Source organism: Gallinula chloropus, assembly GCF_964237585.1.
Source record: "Gallinula chloropus genome assembly, chromosome: 4".
Taxonomy (NCBI): domain Eukaryota; kingdom Metazoa; phylum Chordata; class Aves; order Gruiformes; family Rallidae; genus Gallinula; species Gallinula chloropus.
The window spans coordinates 82690197-82713343 of record NC_140088.1 but is presented as its reverse complement, the minus strand read 5'-3'; the positions used below and the strand labels follow the sequence as shown (position 1 = coordinate 82713343).

Below are 23147 nucleotides of genomic sequence, written 5' to 3'. Positions count from 1 at the left end.
AACCTTCCTTGGGGTGAAACCCTCCTCCTCGTCACAGGACACCACCTTCTTAGTTCACCTTACACCAACACAATGCCTAGGACCTGTGGTCCCTGAGCTAGCACATAGAGGAGCACAGAAATTCCACCAAGTCCTCTACAAGGCCACTGCAGTCATCTAGGATACACCATCTCCTCTGAACTACCAGGCTCTGCTGGCATGCACAGGAAAGCCATAGGATGTTGGGAAGACACATCTCAAGCACAGACATAAATCTGCTGGGTCCACAAGGATGAGAGGGGGGAGGCTTCCTCAGCCCTCCTCCCAAACCATGCTCTTTCACAAAACAAGCTGCTTCCATTTTTTCAGATCTTGAAAAAAATATATATGGATATATATAATTAAAAAAGAAAAACAAGACACATTAATCAAGCAAGTAAGTTAGAAATTAGGCAATACATACATGAGGCTGGGCCCAAGAAGCTGGTATGTTAATTAGTGCTGAGCTGGTCATACCCTCCGCAAGCTACAAATTAAAATGATTGGTTATCAATGAGGTTAGAGGAACAATGTTCAACATACATCAGCAAAAGCACAATTCAGGAGAAATAAAATGAACGAACCCAGAAGTGCTGCCTTTCCCCTCCCCTGGGCTGTGAGGTTGTGGTCTCCCTGGTCAAGGCATCCTTGGCACGAGAATGGGGTTTGGGATTTCATTGATCTTCATCAAAATGGGATATTAAAGGGAAACAGCAGCAAAACCTCACGTTACAGAAAAGCTGTTAATACTTCTCAGTGCAGGACAGCATCTCCTCCATGGGAAACGTCTCCTCCATGACAATTTTAGCAGAAGAAACAAAGACCTGCTCATCCCTTGGGGCTGCAGAGGGGTTGTCCTTCCTGCTCTGCATCCCATGGGGATGAGGACCCAGGAAAGAGCATGGAGAACCAGGTGCAGAGCAAGCAGGAATACAGGCAGATCCAGGCCTGGACCCCCCCCAAAAAATCCCACAGCCAACTTGTGAACACTCAGGCCCAACCAAATCCTGCTTGCTGTGCCTTTCCTAGAGAAGCTACATGGAAAGGCTTAGCCCAGGAAACCTTGCTACAGAGAAACTCCTGTTCTCTGAGCTTTATGAGCTGCTTTTCCGTGCACTGGGTGACCATGGTGTTTGCAGTTCATGTGCACACAGATTTGTTTCAAACAGACCTTGGGCTGAACTTCTCACCCCACTTGGACGAGGTGGACAGCGCACTCGGCAACCTCAGAGCAGAGGGGCTCTGCGTCTGCTTGTTTGCTCGACTTCAGATGAGGACAACAAAGTGATCCTTTGTTCCAGTCATCCGTCAGAGGAGGGACCAAAGCCAGGCTTGGCAAGGAGGGAGAAAGGCTTTGGAGCCACACAGTGAAACACACCCATGCACAGGCAGGAACAGTCCTGGCTCCTGCTTCCAAGGTCACCAGTGGAAGGGCAAGTGCTACAGAGGCTGCAGCCCCAGGCATGGGCTTCTGGCCTGGGATCCATCACCCTTCCCAGGAGGAAAGGGTAGGACGAGCTTTGAAACCTGGGACGACTCCTTCAGCCTCCCAACCTGGCCCCAGAGCAAGGCAGAGGAACCCCGATGTCTGTGGGGTGTCAGACCACCTGAAAGTCATCACAACTCATGCCCAGCACCAGGAGAGGGTGGGCATGGGAGGAACTGTACCCAAAGCTCAGAGGTTATGCAGGGAGATGTTGGAAATTTTGGTCTGGCTTTCCAGGAACAAGCTCCCTTCCCCTCCTCCTCCTCCACTCCCAAAACAAAGGGGGAAAGTGAAAGACAAACAAGCAAAGAGAGAAGCACTAATCTGGAGTCAAAGTGAATAACTCAGCTCATGGCAGGGTGTTGTGTTTGTGAAATGCTTGTTTCAGTAAAGAAATGTCCAAGTCTGAAACTGCTGCAAGTGATGTTTGGGCTTTGCCACGTCCCTCTCCCCTTCTCACCCTCTCACATCCCATTTAAACCATTCCCTGAGTTCGATCCGTGTCTGCAGATGCTTTCAGGAGGCTTCAAACTGCCCCAAGGGAACAAAGGATTTACTGCAGAGCTGGGGTCCCTCCAGCTGCAAACCTCTGTCTCACTCCTTCCTCTGACAGAGCCCAGAGCCCTGGGCAGCCGCAGGGACCTCTGCAGCCCCTGAGCAGCAAGTGCTGCATACAGCTGTGTACACATCTGCATGTCCCCATCCCCAGGTTTGGTCCCCAAATGGATGACCTGAGTGGGTTCCCCAACATCATGATGGAGTCCCAGCAAGGTCTGGCAGAGCTGCAGCCCCACAGAGCCCTGTTGAGCTCAGTGTCTCCCTGGAGGGATGAGCTGAGCTGCTCCACCCGTACCAGCCTCTGGAGCATCACAGGAAACCTGGATCATCACTTCTACTGACCACAGCTGGTTTTGGGGAAGAAGGACCTGCCTTCAGGGCTGGGGACACTGCAAGGGAAATATTTTTCTGACCTTTGCTGGACATTTAAGAAATAAAAATGACACAGTGTGACACGTGGTGTCATTTATTTTGGTTAAAGGAAAGTCAAATATGGGCTGGAGCTCACCTCATTTCACTCTGCGACCTAAGGCTGAGGGACCTAATTTTGGTGAGGCCAGAGGTGCTCCCCTTCACCTGCCCCTCCCTCACTCATTTCCACAGCCATCCTCTTCTTCACAGGCATCCTCAGGAGCCAGAAGGTTGCTCACCTCTCCCCTCTGCACCCACTGCCCATGAATGCCTTCCTGGATGTTCTGCTAATCCTTGGACCAAGCTTAATGATGAGGTCTGAACACAGGAATGGGAAGGTGGACTAGGGTTTTTTACACATTGACTTTGGCACACCTCAGCCAAAAGCTGCCTGGGAGAGCACATATCTAGAAGGGAAAAACACCCAGGACCACCTGCAGGCAATGCTCAGCAAGAGCTTTTGGACAGCCAGACCTTGGGCCAGCCTTGGGGATCTCACAGAGGATCCACCATCACCACCTTCTCCACCCCCAGACAAAACAAGACCATAGCTTCCTCCCTGCTGGGACTCAGACTGGGATGTTCCGTGCCCATGGATCCAGCAGCACAAAGAGAGGGACCAACGCTGGGGAAGATGCATCTTCCCCCATCTGTAGCTCCAAACCCAGTAACTGCTCTCCTCGCTCCACAGCATCTCCACTGAGAAGCAAAGAGTGACAGAGAAACACATCGAATTCAGATGCCAACAGCCCCCTGTTACCTGACAGGGACCCCATTTTCTGGTTGTCACTTTCCCAAAATGCTTCTTTTGCCTCCAGGTGAGTAGGAAACCTCTTTTCCTCCTGCCAGGCAAGACCCTGGCCACCAAGAGCCACCCCTGGGTTGCAGAGCTCTAATTCTAGCAGAGTTACAACCCCACTGCTGGGAGAACACGAGGTCCTTGTGATGGATCCCAACCTGCCACAGACACAACAGCAGTCCTGATTTTCAAAGCAAGTAGTAGATGAAGCAACAGCTGTACAGAGGACAGAGCATTGATCCATGTGTGTAAGGGTCTCCCCTGGGACAGGGAGCACCTCAAAGTCTTAAGGAAGAACTTCAAAGCCAAGGAAACAGCATTTTTCCATGAATTTGGATAGAAAGTAGACAAGTTTCCAAAGAAGAAGGAGTGGCAGGATGTAACTCAAAAGACAGGTAGACAGACCTGGATCTGGCACATCATCAGAAGTTCCTACACCTCCTGCAGGAGCACTCAGATACTGCACAGGCTTTAAAAACCGGGGGAAAAGCAGAAAGTGTCTTTGGACAAGAGCATCCCCAACAAAGCTTTGGAAGGGATGGGAGTTGGAGGAGGGTGAGGGACGACTCCTTCCCCTCCTCCCATCACAACCTGCTCACCAGGAACCCACCAGCCTGGCCCTGAGTGGCTGCAGGCATCTGAAACGGGCCCCCATGGCCTTTGGTGCGTTTCTTCCTCACTACCCTCCTGCCAGAAGCTGCTTGTGCTGGGGTGGGAGGAGATGGGGGGGGAGCAGGGCCAGATCCTGCGGCGCCTGCGGTGACGGGGCGCGGCTCACGGAGCGACAGCTTTCCCGCGATGCCCCGCCACATCTGAGGAGGGGATTAATTCTTGTTTGCAATTTAAACAGCCCTGCTGTGCCAGGGCATGGCGTACACACAGCAACAGAGCCGCCGGCCTCGCTCCAAATTAGCCTAATGAGGAGCAGGTTTCGGGACTGGCTTGGAGAAGAAGCGGGCTGTCCCCCTTCTCCCACCTCTCCTGTCACCTTCTGCCACCTTTGACCACTCCAGGGACGTGGATCAACACTCAGCGTGGTGCTGAGCTGCATTTGCAAGAGGTCCCAGCACCCCACAATCCTGCTCGGCCTCCAAAAGTGCCCCAAAACACCCTGCACAGCTGCCATCGCCTTTGGGTCAGCATGCCCAAGAGGTGCCCCAAAGACAGAGAACACCAGAGCACTCTGACCCTCACCCCAGCAGCGAGGGAAGTTTGCAGGTGTAAATGGGATGAGCCAGCACAGAGAACCGATAGGAAAAGCCACCAGCAGCAACAGGAATAGTTTTGTGCTTCCAGGGCCATGCCTGGTGCCTGCTGTTAGCTGTACCCCAAACACAGTGGCCTGGCAACAGTCATATGTGGACATCAAGTGGGCACTCACAGCCCAGAAGGTTGATCACATCCTAGACTGCATCACAAGAGGTGTGGCCAGCCCATGAGAGAGGGGATTCTGCCCCTCTGCTCTACTCAGGTGAGACCCCAGCTGCATCCAGCTCTGAAGCCCTCAGCACAAGAAGGATATGGATTTCTTGGAGTGTGTCCAGAGGAGGCCACGAGGATGATCCAAGGGCTGGAGCACCTCTTCTACAAAGACAGGCTGAGAGAGTTGGGCTGGTTCAGCCTGGAGAAGAGAAGGCTCTGGGGAGACCTTAGAGCCCCTGCCAGTACCTGAAGAGACCTACAGGAAAGCTGTGGAGGGATGTTTGTAAGGGCATGTAGTGATAGGATGAGGGGCAATGGATTTAAAATGGAGCAGGGGAGGTTTAGAATAGACATTAGGAAGAAGCTCTTCACTGTGAGTGTGATGAGACACTGGCACAGGTTGCCCAGAGAGTTGGTGGAGGCCCCATCACTGGAGACATCCAAGGTCAGGTCTGATGAAGCTCTGAGCATCCTGAACTAGTTACAGGTGTCCCTGGTCCCTGCAAGGGGGTTGGACTAGACGGCCTTTAGAGGTCCTTTCCAACCCAAGACAGTCTGTGATCCAATGATCCTCAGTCAATCCAGACATCTACATCTTGGCTCGTTGAGTGCACAGGATTCTACACAGCACCTCCAATCTCTGCCTTGCACACCCCATGCCACCAACAAGCAAATCTTTTCTCATTTTCTTTTCCAAAGTAACTGCAGTAAAAAAGGTGGAAGCCAAAGGAAATTTGAAATCCTGCCATTCTTGCAGAGCAAACCTAAGAAGAGTGTGAGCTCTGGGTTTCTCTTCCATGCCTTGCCCTCACCTCCAGGTGCACCAAAACCCAGGGAAAACAGGGAAACAGAGCGTGGGTCTGGGGGGAAGCCCTGGAAGTAAATCAGCTGCTGCAGAATTCACATGGGAAACAACCTTGGGTTTTCTGTGCTAGAAAATATGAGAGAAGTACCTAAAGACAAGAAAAACCTCTAAATTATCTCTTCATTAGAAAACCCTGGCCATCTGATCAGAGCATTTCAAGCAGCAGAGCATCCCTGCAGGCAGGGAGTCCCCCCCCAGCCTGTGCCATGGCAGGGGAGGACCCCAGGGTGCTGCCCCATCCTGCCCACAGAGCAAAAGCAGTGGCAGTAGTGCAAACTGGGAGTCCCACCAGTCCCACATTGCTCAGATATCCAACGCAACTTCAGCCAGGCACCTTCAGCATCAGTTCATAGAGGACCCCAACTCCACGTCGAGCCCCCAAACTGGGGTCCTGTGGTATCCGCAGCCCCCTCTCTGTGCCCAGCAGATCCTTCGCCTGTGGCTCTCGTAAAGGATATTTATGGGAGGAAATTTTCCTCCCCTCACCTCCCTCAAAAAGGCAGCCTCTGGGTTAATAAACCGCTGGCAAAACAAAGCAGGGGAATTTCCATTAAGCAGAGTACGAGGGTAATTAGCATCCTCGTCCCATGTCGCGGCAGCCAGCCCAAGCCCCCGCCGTGCTGGCTGCCTGCAAGAAAGCAAATTTGGGTCAAAACCCTGGTTTCCCAGAGGGAATTTGCATTTCTCTCTTGTTGCCCCCACCAAAGTCACAGGAGAAGGTCTCACGAGCCACAGGGTCTGGAGCGACCCTGGCAAAGGCACAGAAAATTCAGAGGAGGGAAAAGGCACTCACAGGTGAGGGTCAGAGGAAAGGAATAGTTTTATAAAGTGCCTTGTGTTTGGCAAATGGGTTTTCTATCAGAAAAAGGTAGCAGAGGGCCAGCATGAAGATGGGTGCTCTCAAAGAGCACTGCAGCACGTCAGAAGTGCTGCAGGTTATTCTTTTGCTACACACCGTTTTCACTGAAAACTGACCCAAAAGGACATGAGTTTAAGCTGTAGATTTCAGAATATGTCAGAAAAACCCCACCTCAACAATTAGGTAAGCCAAAAGGAAAGTTGGAGAGATTTTTCTATGAAAAAAATAAGAAATGATGCCTTCACAGCTTGCTGGAGCTGCAGCAGCAAAACCAGTCCACCCATTGCTGCCCCGGTCTGTGGTCGTGGTTCAGGAGGTGGCAGAAAGACCCTCTGTTGGGATCTCAGCCAGTGAGCTGAAGAAAACTCCTCCTGGCCTCTCCCATCAAGCAGCACCTTCCCGTCCTTCCTGCTCCCAGCCCTTGAATTAGGTCTGCAACCACCAGCACAAGAGCAGCAAACCCACCCTTTGGTGCTCTGACCCTTCCATGGGGATCCATCCCACCTGCAGCTGTCTCTGCAGAGGGACTTGTAGCCTTTGGGGAGGCACCCAGTGCCACCAGCCCCCTTGGAACAGCAAATGCCCAGCACTTGCCCAGCATCATGCAGCTCATCAGAGGTAAAGGCATGACCTGCACTCCAGCCCTCCTACACACGTTATCATACATAGAATCCTAGAATGGCATGGGTTGGAAGGGACCCCAAGGATCACAGAGCTCCAACCCCCCTGCCACAGGCAGGGACACCAACCTCCAGGCCTGGATCTACACAAGGCTGCCCAGGGCCCCATCCAACCTGGCCTTGAACACCTCCAGGGATGGGGCATCCACCTCCTCTCTGGGCAGCTTGTTCCAGCCCCTCACCACTCTTTCTGTAAAAAACTTCCCCCTAATATCCAATCTAAACCTTCCTTCCTTTAGTTTTAATCCATTCCCCCTTGTTATTCCCTGAGCCCTCACTTTCCTTCCCAGTGCTTCCTGCACTAGGCCAGGAAAAGGGACTTTTATTTGCAGCAGTGAAGGTTCCTGCTCCAGGACTCTGCAGTGTGGGTTTTTTTGCAGACACGCTCCAGTTATTTTACTGATACAAGATGAAGCACAATTGTAAATTATTAAGACCAACCACAAATGGCAGGAGAACAGAAAGTCAATTAGGGTGTCAGAGGTATTTTCTGTCTGGAGTTTCCCTTTTAATGACACTTGTTCACTTGGGCCAACGTTTTCAAACTCTGGTGTCCAGCTCCTAATCGATACTGAAGCATTGCAGGAGAAAATGGCAGCATCCCAGGGAGCTGAGTGTATGAAGGTCCCACCTCTTGGCTGGTGGGGAACCCGACAGACCACGCTGCTTCATGGAGTCACAGAATCATTTAGGTTGGAAAAGGCCCTTAAGGTCATCGACTCCAACCACAAACTCAACAGTGCTGAGTCCAGGGCTAAACCATGTCCCTGTTTGATGTCCCTTCCTGTGAGGACTGCAGGGTGACTTTGTCTGAGAGCACTAACCTGGAGCTCAGCACAGGTAAGGCATGAGCAGGGCCAGTCGCGGTCAAGGCCGGAGCCCCACAGCCACAGCTTTTGCTGAGCACCAGCCAAACCTTGATGTTTTCCTCAGCCCAAAGCCTGAAAGGCTTCAACTGGACAGAGGCTGCAGCACACAATGAGCACGCCTGCTTAAGCAATGCCTGCTTGGCCACAGGAAGGACTTGGATGGCACCAACCTAAGCAGGAAACCTCGTGTGAGAGATGGAGCAAGAGGTGCAGCTCCAGCTCTGAAGCTCCAGGGGACAGCCTGACGCTAGGACCCCAGTCTGAGCCCACCCTGGGACACAAACACAGATAACTGATGACACGGATCAGTGGATCCTAAAGTCCTCATGAATAGAAACACTGAGGTGCCACAAAGGAGGTGAATGAAGAACAATAGAAGTTGTCCAAATTATTCATCAAAGCAAAGCCAGAGGCATGCCTGAGAGGCAGATCCCTTACAGAAAGCTCAGGCTTTTTGAGCCTGAGGTACCATGCAGCACCCACAGCCTTTAAAACAGGGGGCAGGAAATTTCAGCACATGTTAAATACACCAAGTGGAATAAGAGACCACAAAAAGCTCCACCAAGGGCCTCTGACAGCGCTTTCAGCTGCTCCTGAGCAATCAGGGTCAGATTTGTGCATCACACATGCACATCAGCACTGTCCAGTCTCTGCCACAAAGAAAACACACCTGCTGGCAGAGAAACCCATGGGCTACATAAACACAAAGCACCAGCACAGCCAGTGTCACCAGGGACCTTCCAGGTGTGCTTCAGGAAGGAGGGACAGCAAACTCGGTGGCCTGCCCAACCTGGTCCCTCTACAAAGGACAGCTGAGACCCCTCAATCTCATGGCACAGAGAAATCCGCTTTCTGCAACAGCAGAAACACATTCTTCCTTCCCCACCAAAGCATGTCCTGTTCCCACCACTGTGGGATATTCTGCAGTCACCGTGTCCACCGTGACCATCTGCAGAGTAACCGGAGCTGCTGACAGTGGGTTTGGAAGCAGCAAAGAATCCTGCAAACACAGAGCAAAACTGGGGAAAGGAGGCCCTGGCCGTGGGGTTGTGGTAAGGATGAGTGAGTCTCAGGGAACATCTGCTTCCAGTGTGGCCTTGGGCAAACCGTCCCAGCATCAGTTCACCTTCCCCAGTGCTGGGCTAAGTGCCTTCAAGGCCAGCAGCTCTTTGGGGCAGCGACCCTTATTTCCTAAACAGCACCCTCCACGGCAGAGCCCTAAGGGGGTGAGAGCAAACTAAATGATACAGCTGAGGGAGAGATGCTAGAAGCAAGAGCCTGACTTGGAGGAAGTCCATTGCCTCTCCCCCAGAAAAGCAGCTCTGGCACCCCATATTAAAGGCAGGGCAGAAGGATGAGTTTGTGGGTGTTAATGGTGTGATGGAGGAGAGGGCATGAAAACAGAGGTGGATGTTGCAAAAGGGAGGTTACAACCAGACGTGACCTCACATCAGGGACCTGCATCGATCTCCACCCCAGCCTTGTACCTGCACGTTTCCCCATATCACACTCAGTAAGACACACGATTTAAGGTGTATTCCCACTGTTGGAATTTTTTCCATACCTGGACAGGAAGAAGAGGCTCTTTGTCATCGATGTCAATTAGGACATCATCCCTGGGTGTGAGGCTCACATCATCTGCAATCAGAGCAAGCACGAGCATGATGAGGACATCCAGCTGGTAGAAAACCCAAAGCTGAGATGTCTTGGCATCTCCTGGAGCGATCTCAACCTCACCCAGAGCCTTCACACCAGCCAAAGCTCACGTTCATGATGCATGCTGAACAGTTTGGCCAAGGGACAGCCCATCACACCCACCAACCCCAGAGCTAAACTCTTCCTTGGCACCTCTCCTTTTTCTATCAGACCTACAGCTGGGCTGAGCTAAAAGCAATGCCTACAGTGACCCACAGCTCCTGGAGAAGGACATGGGCGTGCAGCCAGCATGGTCCTCATGGCAGCATGTACCTGCTTGCTCCTGGGGACCGTCCGTCTCCTCTCGGTAGGGGTCACAGTAGAAGTCCTCCAATGAGCGGATGGTGCACTGTCCCACCACAGGCCTTCGGCCAAACGGCCTGTTGTCAATGATTTTGATGATGATGGGAGGGCTGTACAGGCTCTCCTTGGGTAAACGCTGTGGGCAGAGGAGAGGGAACACATAACTAAGCAGGGCAGGGAGGGCAGCTGCACTGCATCTCCTCAAAGAGAACCAAGGCAGAGCAGGACAGCATTAGCTTTACCATAGGACGCTGTTTTTACCGGACCTCCAGAGGTCCATCCAACCAATTATGACCCCATCACTGCAGGGTGGGGAGAAGATCCTCACCACTTCCATGAAGAGCACGCAGACATCAAAGTTGGGGTTCTTCTTGACGTTCTTGATGACACAGGACTGCACAAGCTGGCCTCCACACTCCACCAGCAGGCTAGGCGAGGTGACACTGGCCAGCTGGTAGCTCTTGAGGTTCCTCAGCCCCCAGGCCAGGATCTGAAGGGTGAGGGAAACAGACAGAAAAAACCTGAGATGAAGATCTACCTCCAGGGCTCTCACTGAGCTTCTCAGCAATGGAGGTAAACCAGAAGCTTGGCCCACCATGAAGAAGAGATGAATCAACCATGTTGGACAGTCAGTGCTAGGAGAGGCCAGGTCATACAGCAAGTGTTTTTCTGTATGCACCAACACACAAGGTCCACAACTGCTTATCTATTAATGGAGCATCTCTGGTTTGGGCAAATACCATTCTGCTGTGAGGCAGACTGTCCTTCTAAAAAGCAAGAGTGGTCCAGGGGTGACTGTTTGGTGAGACCTGTTTTCCCAGCAAGATAACACTTTTTGACAGATAACCCATGAGTGGGACTCCAGATCCACAGCCTGGCTTAGATCCCATTTTGGGGTCCCATCTCCACCTCCTGCTACAGATGTGTTCAGGGTGTTATTCTATGAGGAGGCTCCCTGTCACTCACCTCAATGGCTGTGCGCTGCAGGACCGGCTTGATCCCTTGGGGGACCATGTAAATGTTGGGCTCCCGCTGGGGTGGGGGGTATGGCAGGTCGGAGTCCTCAGACTGTGGGGGAGCAGAGGTGTGAAGAGCACATCAGGTCATGCCACGATGGGACACCAACCCCACTGTTACCCCTTCCCACGCTGCCTCCCACCCAGAGTCTCGTTCTCCCCACAAATCTCACCCAGGACACCCCGATAAGAGGCCATGATAGGCAGGGGGGTGAATGTACTTGCAAACTGTTTCTCTCCTTTTATCTGACCCTGGAAAAGATCAAACATCTGCTGCTGGGAGCAATCCCTGAGCCTTTCCCAAGGAACTAGGAGGGATCTGCCCCCCATCAGTGTTCAGCCTCCTTTAAGGGAGGAGGGTATGAAAGAGCATGTCCCACACCAGGACCATCAGTGAGACAGTTAAGCAAAGTGATGAGATGAAGCAGCAGCAAGGGGTTAATTAGTTAGCTCAGCCATAGACCTCTGGCAGCTGCCAAGCTGCAGGCCACAGGACAGGACCCAGATAAATCCATGTGCACCATGTATAGCGACAGAGAGGGTGAGACCATATCTAGATGGCAAGGGAGGGATTCAAAATTCACCCTCACAGAGGAGGAAAGCAGAGAGCCAGACTTTCCTGGCTGCTCACAGAGGACGGGCTCTGAGCCCTCCCAGCATTCGGGTTCTTCTTAACCTGCATCTTCATGCTTGGAGTCACCAAAAAGGCAGGAATGAAAGCAAAACCTCTAAAAATGCAGCTCTCAACCAAGGGCAGTTGGAACCAATTTAGGAGACCGGCATTCTTTTCAGGCTGGGGTATTATTGCATTAGATTAAGTGTGTGTGTGTGTGTGTATTTCAATTATAGGATTGGGTCAGGTTTATATATGCATGTATATAACTGCTCTACAAAGGGATTTTTCACAGTGGCATGTTGGATATACTAGATGCTAAGCTTTCATTTTCATTGGCAGTTGCTGGTGGCTGCTGAATCAAGCTGCTTCTTAGCTGAAGACTTTTGGTAACTCCATTTCAGGAAAGATGTCTGGGTTCTCACACGGGGCAGACAGTAAATCTGGGTCAGGCAGTCCCACCTCTCACAGAAATGGTTAATGCTAGCAGGGAAAGGGAAGGTTATCCAGGAGATGAGTGCCAGAGGAGAGCAGGGAGAGGTGCTGAGCATCCCCAGCATCGCTCAGATGCTCAGTGCTTCTGGTAACCTGTTGACCCAGAGCCTTAATTTCAGATTCTTAAATGAGACATTGCACCACCAACATGAGTTGGTCCATCCTTGGGGCAGGGGAACAGACTGAATGGCCCTCAAAGAACTATCACCAGCTCTGGTTTGTCACCCATAGCACTTGGAGCACATCAAGGTGCCCAAGCATGGACCGAACCAAGAAGAGCCTCAGCCTTCCCTTGTTTAATGAGCTATGTTCATTTCTAGCTTTAAATGTGCTTAAGTTGCCTTTTAAGTTGCATAACAGAGGTGCAGGAGGCACATGGCCCATCTCCAACTTTCAGGGGAGGCTCAACCCCCACCCAGACCCTGTGAGATGACGTACAGTCTGTTCCCAAAAAAAGCAAATGCAAATATCATGTGTTGGGGTTCCTTAGAGCCATTGGATCATTTCAATCCTTTATCCTCTGGCAAATCAGTATGGGAAAAGGGGAAAGCTTTGGGGTTCAACAGCAGCTTTGAAAGCAAACAGCGCACCCTTGGCTCCTAACACTGCAACACCATCAGCTAGCACCAGCTATTGCCAAGTCCTTCTCAATCCCTGCTGCTCTCCAGGTTGTTTTGCCATCCTTCTTCCAGGCCTCAGCTGAAATCACCAGCATTAAACATTTTACCAGTTGGGACAGAAATGAGCAGTGAGTCCTGGGGACGAGGCAGGAGCAGGGTGGTAGCGAGGAACAAGCAAATCCCAGAAACAACTCTCAACCCAGACACAGCAGGCTGGGTGGAGAAGAGATCTGTGAAAAGACCTGATGGGTCTGCTGGTAGTTGGGGTGGTTTGAACAAGACAAGTCAGAGGGAACCGGGGTGGAAGGGAGCTGCAGAGATCTTCTAATGCCAACTCTGATGCAGGGTTGGAAGAGACATGAGTGAAAGTCAACACAGATCAGCCCAGTCAAAACAGTGGCTGGAAGCATCTCCCATGTTGAGTATGAAGCTGGGCTATGTTGTTTCAAGAGGGGCATAAAATTCCAGTGCTTGAGGGGATCTAGCCCAAACAGAAACACAGTAGAAGGAAGGCTGGTGCCAGCCCAGTCGTTCAGATACATCTGAGGCCAAATGACACATGTATGAGCCAGATTCCCCATAAAGCTTGTTATTTACTGCTAAGGGCACTGGACACCTCAGGCTGGCATCACTCTTTTGGACGCAGCCTCAGTGGGTTTGTCTGGATGGGGTTCCTGAAGGGCAGGTGGGTCAGGCCATGTCTGAAGGAGATGGTCTCTCTGAGAGTCTCTGTTGGGACTTTGCTTGGTTTCTGGGCAAAGGCAGAGGAGCAGAGGAGATGCAAGTGTTTGAGCATAAAAGGTACCCATTGGAGGAGCCCCTCGGAGAACAAGGCAGGGCTGCAGAGCTGTGGAGTGCCCCATCCAGAAATGGCAGTGGCAAGAAATGGAGGAGAAAGAGCAGAGACATGGTTATGTTTCCAGGAGCTCATCCATCTCAGCCCCCATGGAGCACAAAGACAAGCCCCATGCTGTCAGGAAAGGCTGCTTGGGTGGAAGAAGCCAATCTCCCAAAAATGTGGTTATCCCATCCAACCTTTCAGTGAAATGTATCCAGGCTCTTTGCATGTCCCAGGACCCTTCCAGCTCATCTCCCAGACTTCAGGGTTACCTGACTCCCAGGGTCACCACAACCCTTAAATAGACATGCTCCTTATTCATCCCCATGCCCTGGTTTTTCCAAGACACCAGCCTATCCCAGCAGTGCCTCTTTCAGCCAGAGATCTGCTCTGTAGGATGCACAAAGCCTGGATAGCAGCTTTAAAGGGTTGCCCAAGGAGCAACTTGGGACCCTGGTGAGAGTACTTCCTTCAGAGCAACTGGAACAGTCCAACACATGCCCCAGTTCATGGTGCAAACTTTTCAACTGGGATTTCAGCTGAGGTCCAGCCAAGGGTCAGCCCAGCATTCCAGCTTTCACATGCTTTGTTTGGAAGGGTTGAACACCAGCAGACCCCATGCACACGCATCCCACAGAGGTTTAACATTACCCAACATGCTCTGCCATGTGAAACACTTTTTGGGCTAAGCACAGAGCCCATCTACCCTGTCCTGCTGGCGATCACTCTGGTCACTAAAATCCTGGTGCTATTTTGACTCATCAGAGCAGAAGTGGTTGCCCTGCAGAGGTAAAATTTTAACAACCTCCAAGATGAAGAGACAACTAAATCTTACAGACTCACCTCATCCAGGCTGGAGGAAAGCTCACTCTGGAGAAGAGAAGAGAAATATGGGGTTAGAGCACTTCTCATCCATAAACCCAGCCTATTCATTGTGGCTGATAACAGAACAAGAGATGCTTTCCAAGTTCCCACCCAGCACCCCCCGAGGTTGGAGAAGAAATCAGTGCAGGTAACTTAGAACCATCTAAAATCCAGCACCAGTAAATGTCTTTTCTCAGCTGGGATGCAGGGCAGGAAAGGTGCTGGAGCAGCTGGGAAGCACAGCCCTTCATGGTGGGAATGCTGAAATTATCACAGGGCAGAAAAGTAACGGTGTGTTTGAGCCCTGAAGAACTCTATCTGGAATGGGAAACCCTGTCTTATAGGTTAGAAGTGAGCTGTCCTGCTCGTGGCAGCTCTTCACCATCAGCTGAAGGACACTCTGCCTTCTCTACATGGGAATTCCTTCCCCCTAAAATAAATCACCGAGACGGGATGGACAAACGAAGCAGGGGTGCAACCAGAGTCCACTGCAAACCTCTGCGAGAGCAGCTGATGGTGCTGAGACCCAGCAGCTCTGTAGGGGCAGGGAAGGGGGTGGTTTGAGGGGTGCAGAGCCCAGGAGCTGCAAGCAGGGTAATGGCATTACCTCGAAGCCAGGGATGTGATGGACGGCCGGCTGTGGAGAAAAAAACACACACGTTGCCTTTGCACTCCTGGTGCTAACTCAGCTTTCTGAGTCAGCTGATGTTTCTGATGTTTCCCTCATCAGCAGAAGAGGCTGCGTGAAGATGATGAGGTGCCCCACCCTGACTGCAGAGACATCCCCTCACCCCCTCACTGGTGCCGCAAAGCTCGTACCCACCCACCCACTGCAGCGGCTCCGTGCACAGAGCGCAGCATCCCTCCAGGAGGATGGAGAACCACGTTGGACACAGGGAGGAGGGAGCCAATTAGCACTTCAGGGAGCTTCATCCACCCAGCCTGGCGTAGAGGCACCTCTGGGCTGCAGCCGGGTGCCTCGGCCAGTGGCAAAGCCAAAGAGGAGAAGAGGGGAGGGGGTGGCACATGCAGGGGGACCAAGAGGGTGGTAAAGCACACAGGAGTGTGCTGGGGCATGACAAGGAGCCTCTCCCACCCAGGCTGGCTCTGAAGCAAAGCCTCCTTCCCCCCTGGCTTGTTAGATGAGCGGCCAACACCAAGCTTGCTGCAAGAGTAACCTCCCACTTCAGCTCTCATAAACCCCCCTCCAGAAATTAACTCTGAGCAGAGGGCAGCGATCTGTGGCCAAATGCACCAGGCTCTTCCTGTGGTGTGAAGTTCTGACCTCAGCCCCCACAGCAGGATGAGCTCAGTACCAGGATGGAAGGGCATGAGTGGTGCTTCCTGGCAGCCCAGGCTTCAGTCTAGCACTGAGCCCCTTCCCATTGACACCCTCCACCATGTCACTGAGGTGCAGCCAGTGCTAAACATCACAGCCAGCTCTGCTCAGAGTAGTTGTGATGGTGAAACTGAGGACAGGCATCTGCTGGGCCCACGTGGACATAGCTCAGTGCCATGAAAGGGTTGGATCCTGCCAGGTGCTGAGAGGCTCCAAGGCAAGAGCCCAGCACTGCTGTTAGAGACAGGATCAGGTCTGAATGGGGAACTCACCTTCTCCCTCTGAATCAGCTCAAAGGCAGCCAGGAGCTCCCCAACGTTCCTGTTCCCCTTGATGACCGGGTGCCAGGAGAGCCGCGGCGAGTGTGCCAGGCTGGGCTTGCAAATGCAGCGCCCCATGAACTCATCCGCTCCCTGAAAGGCAATCACAGGCATGGGGAGCTTTCTTCCCACCCTGCTTCCCAGTGGAATCCATCACCAGGCATCCAAAGCTCAGCCAAGACCTTGTTACTCAAAAATCAGGTTGAATCTCAACCATCATGGGACCAGTTCAGGAAAAAAGATGGTTCTGATGTCCACAGAGACTCAAATTTTCAAACTCTTTCCTGTAACTACTAGAGCTAGAAACACACTCTTTCTTATGCAGCTTGGCTTAAACAGGAGGTGAAATACCTATGGTATCACACAGTTTCCAGAGCAGGAGCTCCAAGAATAGCATTAAGTATCAGCAGCTCTTAAAAAGCTCATTCACTGGTCTGCAATGGGACCTTCAGCTGCCTTCACTGCTTCCTGTTGGCCTCTCTGGAGGAGGGAGAGCAGAAGGGTTCCTGAGAGGTTCCTGAGGTGTATTCTAAGTGCTTTTCACTTACTCCCTCCTCTTACACACAGTCTGAAATCCCTTGTGCTCTGCTGACCTGTTGCTCTAGGAAGAAGTACCCACAGTTATCTCACCAGCCCCCCAAATGCCATCACTAGAAGGCACTTTAGCTGACATTGGGCTGCTGGGCAAATGACAGTGCATCAACCCCTGCTTGCAAGACTGCTTTAAACCCTGCCCAAAGCTTTTTCTACAATGAAATAGAGGTAACTTGGCTACTCTGCAAAACACAATGTAGATGCCACCTTGATAACAGGAGCAGGGCCACCAAGGACATCACTCAGAGAGCTGCTTGCTGAAATTTTGTCTTCTGAGCATCCACATCAATGTCTGAGCCACCCTGAGATGTTACAGCACTGCACTCCAGAAGGCAGGAGCAGTGCCATGCATTTGTCCCATCTATACCAGCACACTCACAGCAGGAAGGTCCAGCTCATGCCAACACACTTACATAGGTGTCATGGTCATAAATTTCCACCACGATGTTGGGAGGGGAGTCAGACACATTCTGGGGGTCTCCAAAGATCTCTATCTCATAGAAGATGAGTGTCTGGTCCCAGGTGGGGTTCAAGGTGTTCTTGATCACCACTGTTTTCTGGCTTTGGTGGAGGAAGGAGACAATGGCATAAGGATCTGCAAGGGATGTTAGACAAGAAGCAAAGGATGAATTAGAGCTACCAGTCCACAAAGGAGAAAACAATTCAGTCATTCAAGGGCCAACAGGATGGGCAGGGAAGACTGTGAACAAGCTGAAGGAGCTTGCAGACCTTTTAGAAACAGTGATGATGTTCCCATCATGATGCAGGGAATTCTAAGTGAGAAGAGAATGAGGTTAAGTTCTCCAACACTTATCCCTGTACACCAGATATTCACAGCTCAGGTACTTCCCAAGCTAGATGAGGTGTCTGCACGTTTAGCAGTCCTGCAAAGGGGTTGTCTTCCACAGACCTGCCCTGTGTCTCCCTTGAACATTACCATTGTATTGTCCAGTGAGGACTCAAAACTGCCTGAAGAATCATCCTCTCGTGGTTTTTTGCAGTACCCAGCTCTTTCTATCTCCCCAGTTCTTGCATTAGGAGAGAAGGAGCAGCCCACCCTTGCCCACCTGCACTGACACTTGGGGTTCTGCAGGTTTCTATCATGCCAACCCTAAATCATCTCTTTTTCAAGCTGAAGAGTCTTGGCCTATTTATTCCTCACAAAGGCCCAATCCTGACCCCTGCTTGTTGCAGTTCTTTTAGAGACAAGACAACCACAATGGTCCACATAACTCAGCTGTCTATCTACACAAAGACTTTCCTTCTTATCCCACAGCAGCCTCCTTTCCTTGAAAACCTTTGATAAAGGATTTTTTTGACAAAAACCTTTTGGACATCCAATGAGACCATGTTAATGAGAGCAACCTTATCCTCTGGCTTGTGGTAGCTCCAGCTGGTGGAGACGCCGTGACCTTCCCTGGCCTCATCTCCCAGCTGTCCACTGCTGTAGCAGTAGAAATGTCCTCACTGTTTAGCCTGATGTGTCCTGGTTCAGGTTATCCCCATGACTCCTCACCCTGTCCACCAGCAGTGAGGGGGCACAAATGATTCACTTACTGCCCTAAGGTGTGGGCTTTCCCCCCAAAAGATGACTCTACAAGGATGAGTGTTCAAGTGGTGATAGAATGTCCCTCCTCTGGCACAGACATGGTGCAAATGGTCTCCCAGGGAGATGCAAGAGGTGTCAGCACTGCACATATGGGTGACCAGCTCCTTCAGGTCACCCCCTTCTGTGAAGACCAGCCCATGAAGAAGGTGGCTGGGACATCACTGCCTGTCTTTAGCCCCTCCAGAAGGGACAGGAGCTGAGGATGTAACCAGCAACCAGCCAGAGCCATCCTCTCAGTCCCTTTGCATGAGCTTTGGTAACCTTCCATGTCTTGCAGAGGGTTTTGGGTTCGCCACACTCTGGATTATCCCACCTGGCCTCCAGCTGCCCCACCAGACAGCTCTGTGTTTCCCTTAGGGCTGCAGCATGACATCTGCCAGCCCCACACAGATGTCTCCAGTACTCCAGCATCTCACCAGACTCCCATACTTAGGCACTGAGCTGGGACCAAGGTGTCTTACCCCCAACTTGGGGCAGAGCCAGAGGTTTCTCACTGCAAGGCAGCAGCAAAGGGTGAGTAGCCTCCCTTAACAACCAAAGCAATTAACACAGGAAGCCTGAGATCAATTAACAACGGAAACATGAAACCTGAGCCCTCTCTAACACCTTCCCTTCCAGACAGCTTCAAAGAGCACGTGGCCCAAACCTGCTGTGGACATCCAGCACTGCCCATGGTGGCACCAGGGATGGGGACAGGATGGGCAGTGGCAGAACAGGCTCAAAACACGCCGCAGGACCCCGTTATATGACCCTGTGGAAACTGAACACCTTTCATGACCTGATAGCATCTACTGGTCCTACACAAGGATGAGAGCTCCAACATTGCTGCATCCCACCTGGCCAGTCCCAGGTGGATCCCCGAGCTCTGGTTACCCACAAAGCCCACAGTGGTAGGACACATCACAAGCCTTTTTGGAAGGACAAAGGCTACTTCCTGTGCTTGGCACCCAGCATGATGGGCCACCACAAGACACCGATGCACCAGATAGTGTATGGGGATCCACCAGCACACTGTGGGTACCACTTGGGTCACCTCCAAAGCCAGTCCCAAGAGACCTACCAGCATCCAGGAGTATATCAAACCTTACACATGCAACACATAGTGCACCATGCAAACCCCCACAGTCCCAGGAAGGGTCCCCCTAACCTGCAGAACAGCACGTGCACCCCCACACCAGCACTGAGAGGAGACTGTGAGCCGATGCTGGGACCAAAACATGTCTTGCCTACCCTGGAGGTGGAGGACCAATCCCCAGACACCTGAACTTAGGGCCAGCAGAGCAGGGCAGCATCCCTCACCCTCCCTCCCCTCTCCAGGGATGGCAGGGGGGGTGGTCAAAGGGGGTGTATTTCTTTCTTGGTGTCCAGAGCACAGCAGACGTGTTTAATGAGCCGGGGCTGCTTGCGAGGTGGCCGGCTGGAGAGAGCACTATTCACGCTGGGAAGAACCTTTTCCACTTACACACTTTTTTCCAGTAAGAGGAAAGCAGAATGCGTTACAATAAACAAAAAAACCATGGATTTGGATTTGCATTTTTGCTCTTTTTTTTTTTCTTCTTCCCCCCCCCCCCTTTCCCTTCTTCTTTTTTAAAGGAGGCCTCCATAAAGCCCCTTTGTTTAGACCCTGGTGTGCACAGAAGGTTTATTTTTATAACTGTGTAAAGCCCCCTTAATGAACTCCTTTATGCTTTGTTAAGGCAGCAGAGATCACAATTCCACATTGTGGCATGTTGTTACTCATGTTGTCCTTGGCCGGGTTTTTCCAAAGGAAGGGACTCCCCTCCCCGCTCCGCCGATCGGGGCCATGAGATCACCCCGGTCCCTACCACCTCGAACAACAAACCCTTTGTGGAGGTGGAGGGGAGACGGGACCTCGGTGGCCACAGACACTGGATGATTGTTTGGGTGCCCTGCACCTCTCCGGGGTGTTCCTGCCCCCCTCAAGCCCCTCTAGTTTAACATACTGGGGGAAGCAAGAACCCCTTGGGACTGTGGTCCTGCTACTTGATATGGTGATGCCCAGGTGCCCCTCCCTGTCCCCACAAAGCATCCTCACACCACACCACGTTCAGGGGCTGTCCCCATGTCCCATCCAAGGTCTGTCACAGCTGTGCCAACACTGGTGGGCAATCCCATGCCCAGCCCCTCCACAAAACCTCCCAGCAGACAGTCAGGGACAGCCTCAGAGGGATGCTGGGTGTGTCCTGCCCACAGGCATCACTGCAGGGGGGTGTGGATGCTCTGGGGATGCCTGCCCTGGGACCTGCTCCCATCTCAGATGTGGCCCCCACCACACAACAATGAACTGACGGGGGGGCTTCTTGCTTTGCCCCAGCTCTGACTCAGAGGTAGACAGTAACATCCCTGCTGTCCTGCTTTCCCACCTCAAAATGACACCCCAAAGCATTAACGGGTGTGGGCAAAGGCAGCTTTGGGCACAAGCACCAAAAAGCTGCAGGGACACCTGGCTGGGATGGCCCAGCCCATGGGGAAGAGGACGTGGGACCCTCTTGATGCCAGGAGCCAGTCCTTGATCAGGTCAAACACAAAGGACCATCCCTGGCCCATCCTCCCACCTCCACAGCCACACTTCAGCCTCTGCTGCAAACACAATGATGCCAAAATGAAGCTGCCTACACCCAAGCACCCTTCAGCACCAAAACATAACAGAGCTGCCCAACAGATGAAGTGGCATCTCTTATTCTGACTCGACCTCCTAACCCAGAAAACACGAGTTTAGCACAAAAACATCCCAAGCACACCAATGCACATCTGGCGAGTTCAGAAATGCCTGAAGCTGCTGTGCTGGGCACGTGTTGAGCAGCAGCACATGGAAAGTTCAAAGCCCAGGACAACCTTTTATCTACCTTTATCCACACTTTACTTCCCATGAAGGGGAATTTTTTTAGAGTTCAGTCTGGAGGATGCCCAGTTCAGGCATCAGCTCCTCCAAGGAAGCCCCCGAGCCGCTGTCTCCCAGCCCCCTTGCAAAGTTTCCAGGGTACACTGTGGAGGAGCAGCAGCTCAATTTAATATTTGGTCCTGAAAACAAACACAAACCATTCTGTAGATTTGCCACTGTTAGATATTTTCCTTTTCAGCCATAATTTCAATTAATTCTTTCATTCCTAACAAACAGGGTCTCCCTTCTACAGCTTCAACCCCTTCCCCAAACCACAGGACAAGTCCCCGCACAGACCCCAAATCCAGGAGACTTGAAAGGACAGGCAAGAGCCCAGCCAGGATTCGACTAGCTGGGAGCAAGCTGGATGCTGAGGGCATGTAAATCTGACCAGAAACTCCACAAGGATGCTGGAAAAGAAGAGACCTGTCTGCTCCAAGGTCCTAATTACACCCTTGCACCCTTTCTAATTTTTCTGAGCACACCTCCCAGAGGTTTCTGCCCCGTGCTCCATCATCTTGACACCATCCCAGAGCCTTCTGCCATCCCCTAGTTCGCAGGGGGGGATAGGGGAGCAGCTCAGGGCAATGTAAACAAACATCCCTGCCCTCTACCCTGAGTCACCTGCTACCCAGCCTCAACACCAGCTTTCAGCATCCCCTCAGCTCGAGGAGAAGGAGCTGTCAGCAAAGCAAACAGCTCTGACTCACGGCTGCCCTGGGCAACCTGTGGTTTCTGGTTGGTTCCCCACACAAGAGTTCTTGAATCTCTGATGGTTTTGCTGATGGGAAATGAAGCTGCCAGGCTGGTCGCCTCAAGAAAGCCTCATGCCACAGTCCTTTATGGTGTGGCTGCCACATCACTGAATACCCCCAAAAATAGCCCCTGGCTAATTACAGGCACAAACCCCACCTGAAAAGCTGTCCTTATCCATGGCGATCAGATCCCGAGCTTGGTACATGTAGCAGCGGAGGTGGTATCTGTTCCCACCTGTGAGGAGGAATAGGAAACAGAGTCCAGGGATCAGCACAGGGCATGGGGAACAGCTATGGTTTTAACCAGCCCTGCTCCCATCTGAGGGCAGCGTGCCTTAACCCTGCCCGTGGCTTCCCACCACAGCACTGAACCCTGGCAGTGCTCCCAGGGGGACAAGCCATGCCCCATCCTTACCCACCCCCCTCCTTCCATCCGCCTGCACTCAGGGTGGGTGAGAGGAAGATGATGGGAAATTCTCAGCTATGGGGTCCCCACAGAAAAAACACCCCCCAACCAGGTCTCACTGCAGGGGAATCTCCCCCACACACCCCCAACCCTCAGGATCTTACAGTCAAATATGCATGAAATGGTGGGTCTGTTGACACCAAAACTGAGGGTGGAGATGGATTTGCCATCATCACTCTTGTCGTCTGTCACTCCCCCCTGCAAGAGAAAGCAAGGTGAGGTCAGTCATGCCAGGACCCCCTTTGCAGTCAGGGCTCCTCACGGGATAGGGTTCTCCAGGACATCATCCACACGTGTCCAAGAGGACTTCGGGCTTCCCTGTGGAGGGACCCTCAGGTTCTTCTGCCCCAGGAGGGCAGAGAGGACCCAGCTCCTGACCCATGCTGTGCTGGGAGAGAAAACAGGACCCAACACCAAAAGCAGCCCCAGGGTCTCCAATACACACCCCACCTCCCAGCGTCCCACCAGCACAGAAGAGCCTCTCCACAAAGGGCATCATTCCTGGAGCAGCAGTTGAAGCAACCTCAGTAAGTTGCCTTGCAAGCAAAATTAATGGAGTACAAACGTTGTGAACAGGGATACAGACGGTGTCCCAGGCAGCCAACTGCCCCATTCGCTGCCCAGGAGAAGCCTCAGCCATGGCTCCTCCCTCTCCTTGTGCTCCCCAGCACTTCACCACCTCCTGATTGCCACATTCACCCTGAAATATTTAGCTGCAGGAAAAGGAGCGTGGAGGTAGCTTCCTGGCAAA

The 23147-nt window shown here is 52.2% G+C and overlaps 1 protein-coding gene across 1 annotated transcript in view; it reads right to left on the bottom strand.

The window, feature by feature from the left end:
* The window catches only part of DYSF (dysferlin), a gene marked incomplete at its 5' end in the record, with an annotated part of 98029 nt that overhangs the window by 43496 nt on the left and 31386 nt on the right, over window positions 1-23147 (bottom strand). Inside the window, 10 exons of the mRNA XM_084263282.1 lie at window positions 9532-9605; window positions 9936-10101; window positions 10294-10455; window positions 10932-11033; window positions 14391-14417; window positions 15019-15048; window positions 16023-16163; window positions 17078-17259; window positions 22088-22165; window positions 22501-22594. Coding sequence (XP_084119408.1) covers window positions 9532-9605; window positions 9936-10101; window positions 10294-10455; window positions 10932-11033; window positions 14391-14417; window positions 15019-15048; window positions 16023-16163; window positions 17078-17259; window positions 22088-22165; window positions 22501-22594 — 1056 coding nt within the window. The remainder of the gene's footprint in view (window positions 1-9531; window positions 9606-9935; window positions 10102-10293; window positions 10456-10931; window positions 11034-14390; window positions 14418-15018; window positions 15049-16022; window positions 16164-17077; window positions 17260-22087; window positions 22166-22500; window positions 22595-23147) is intronic.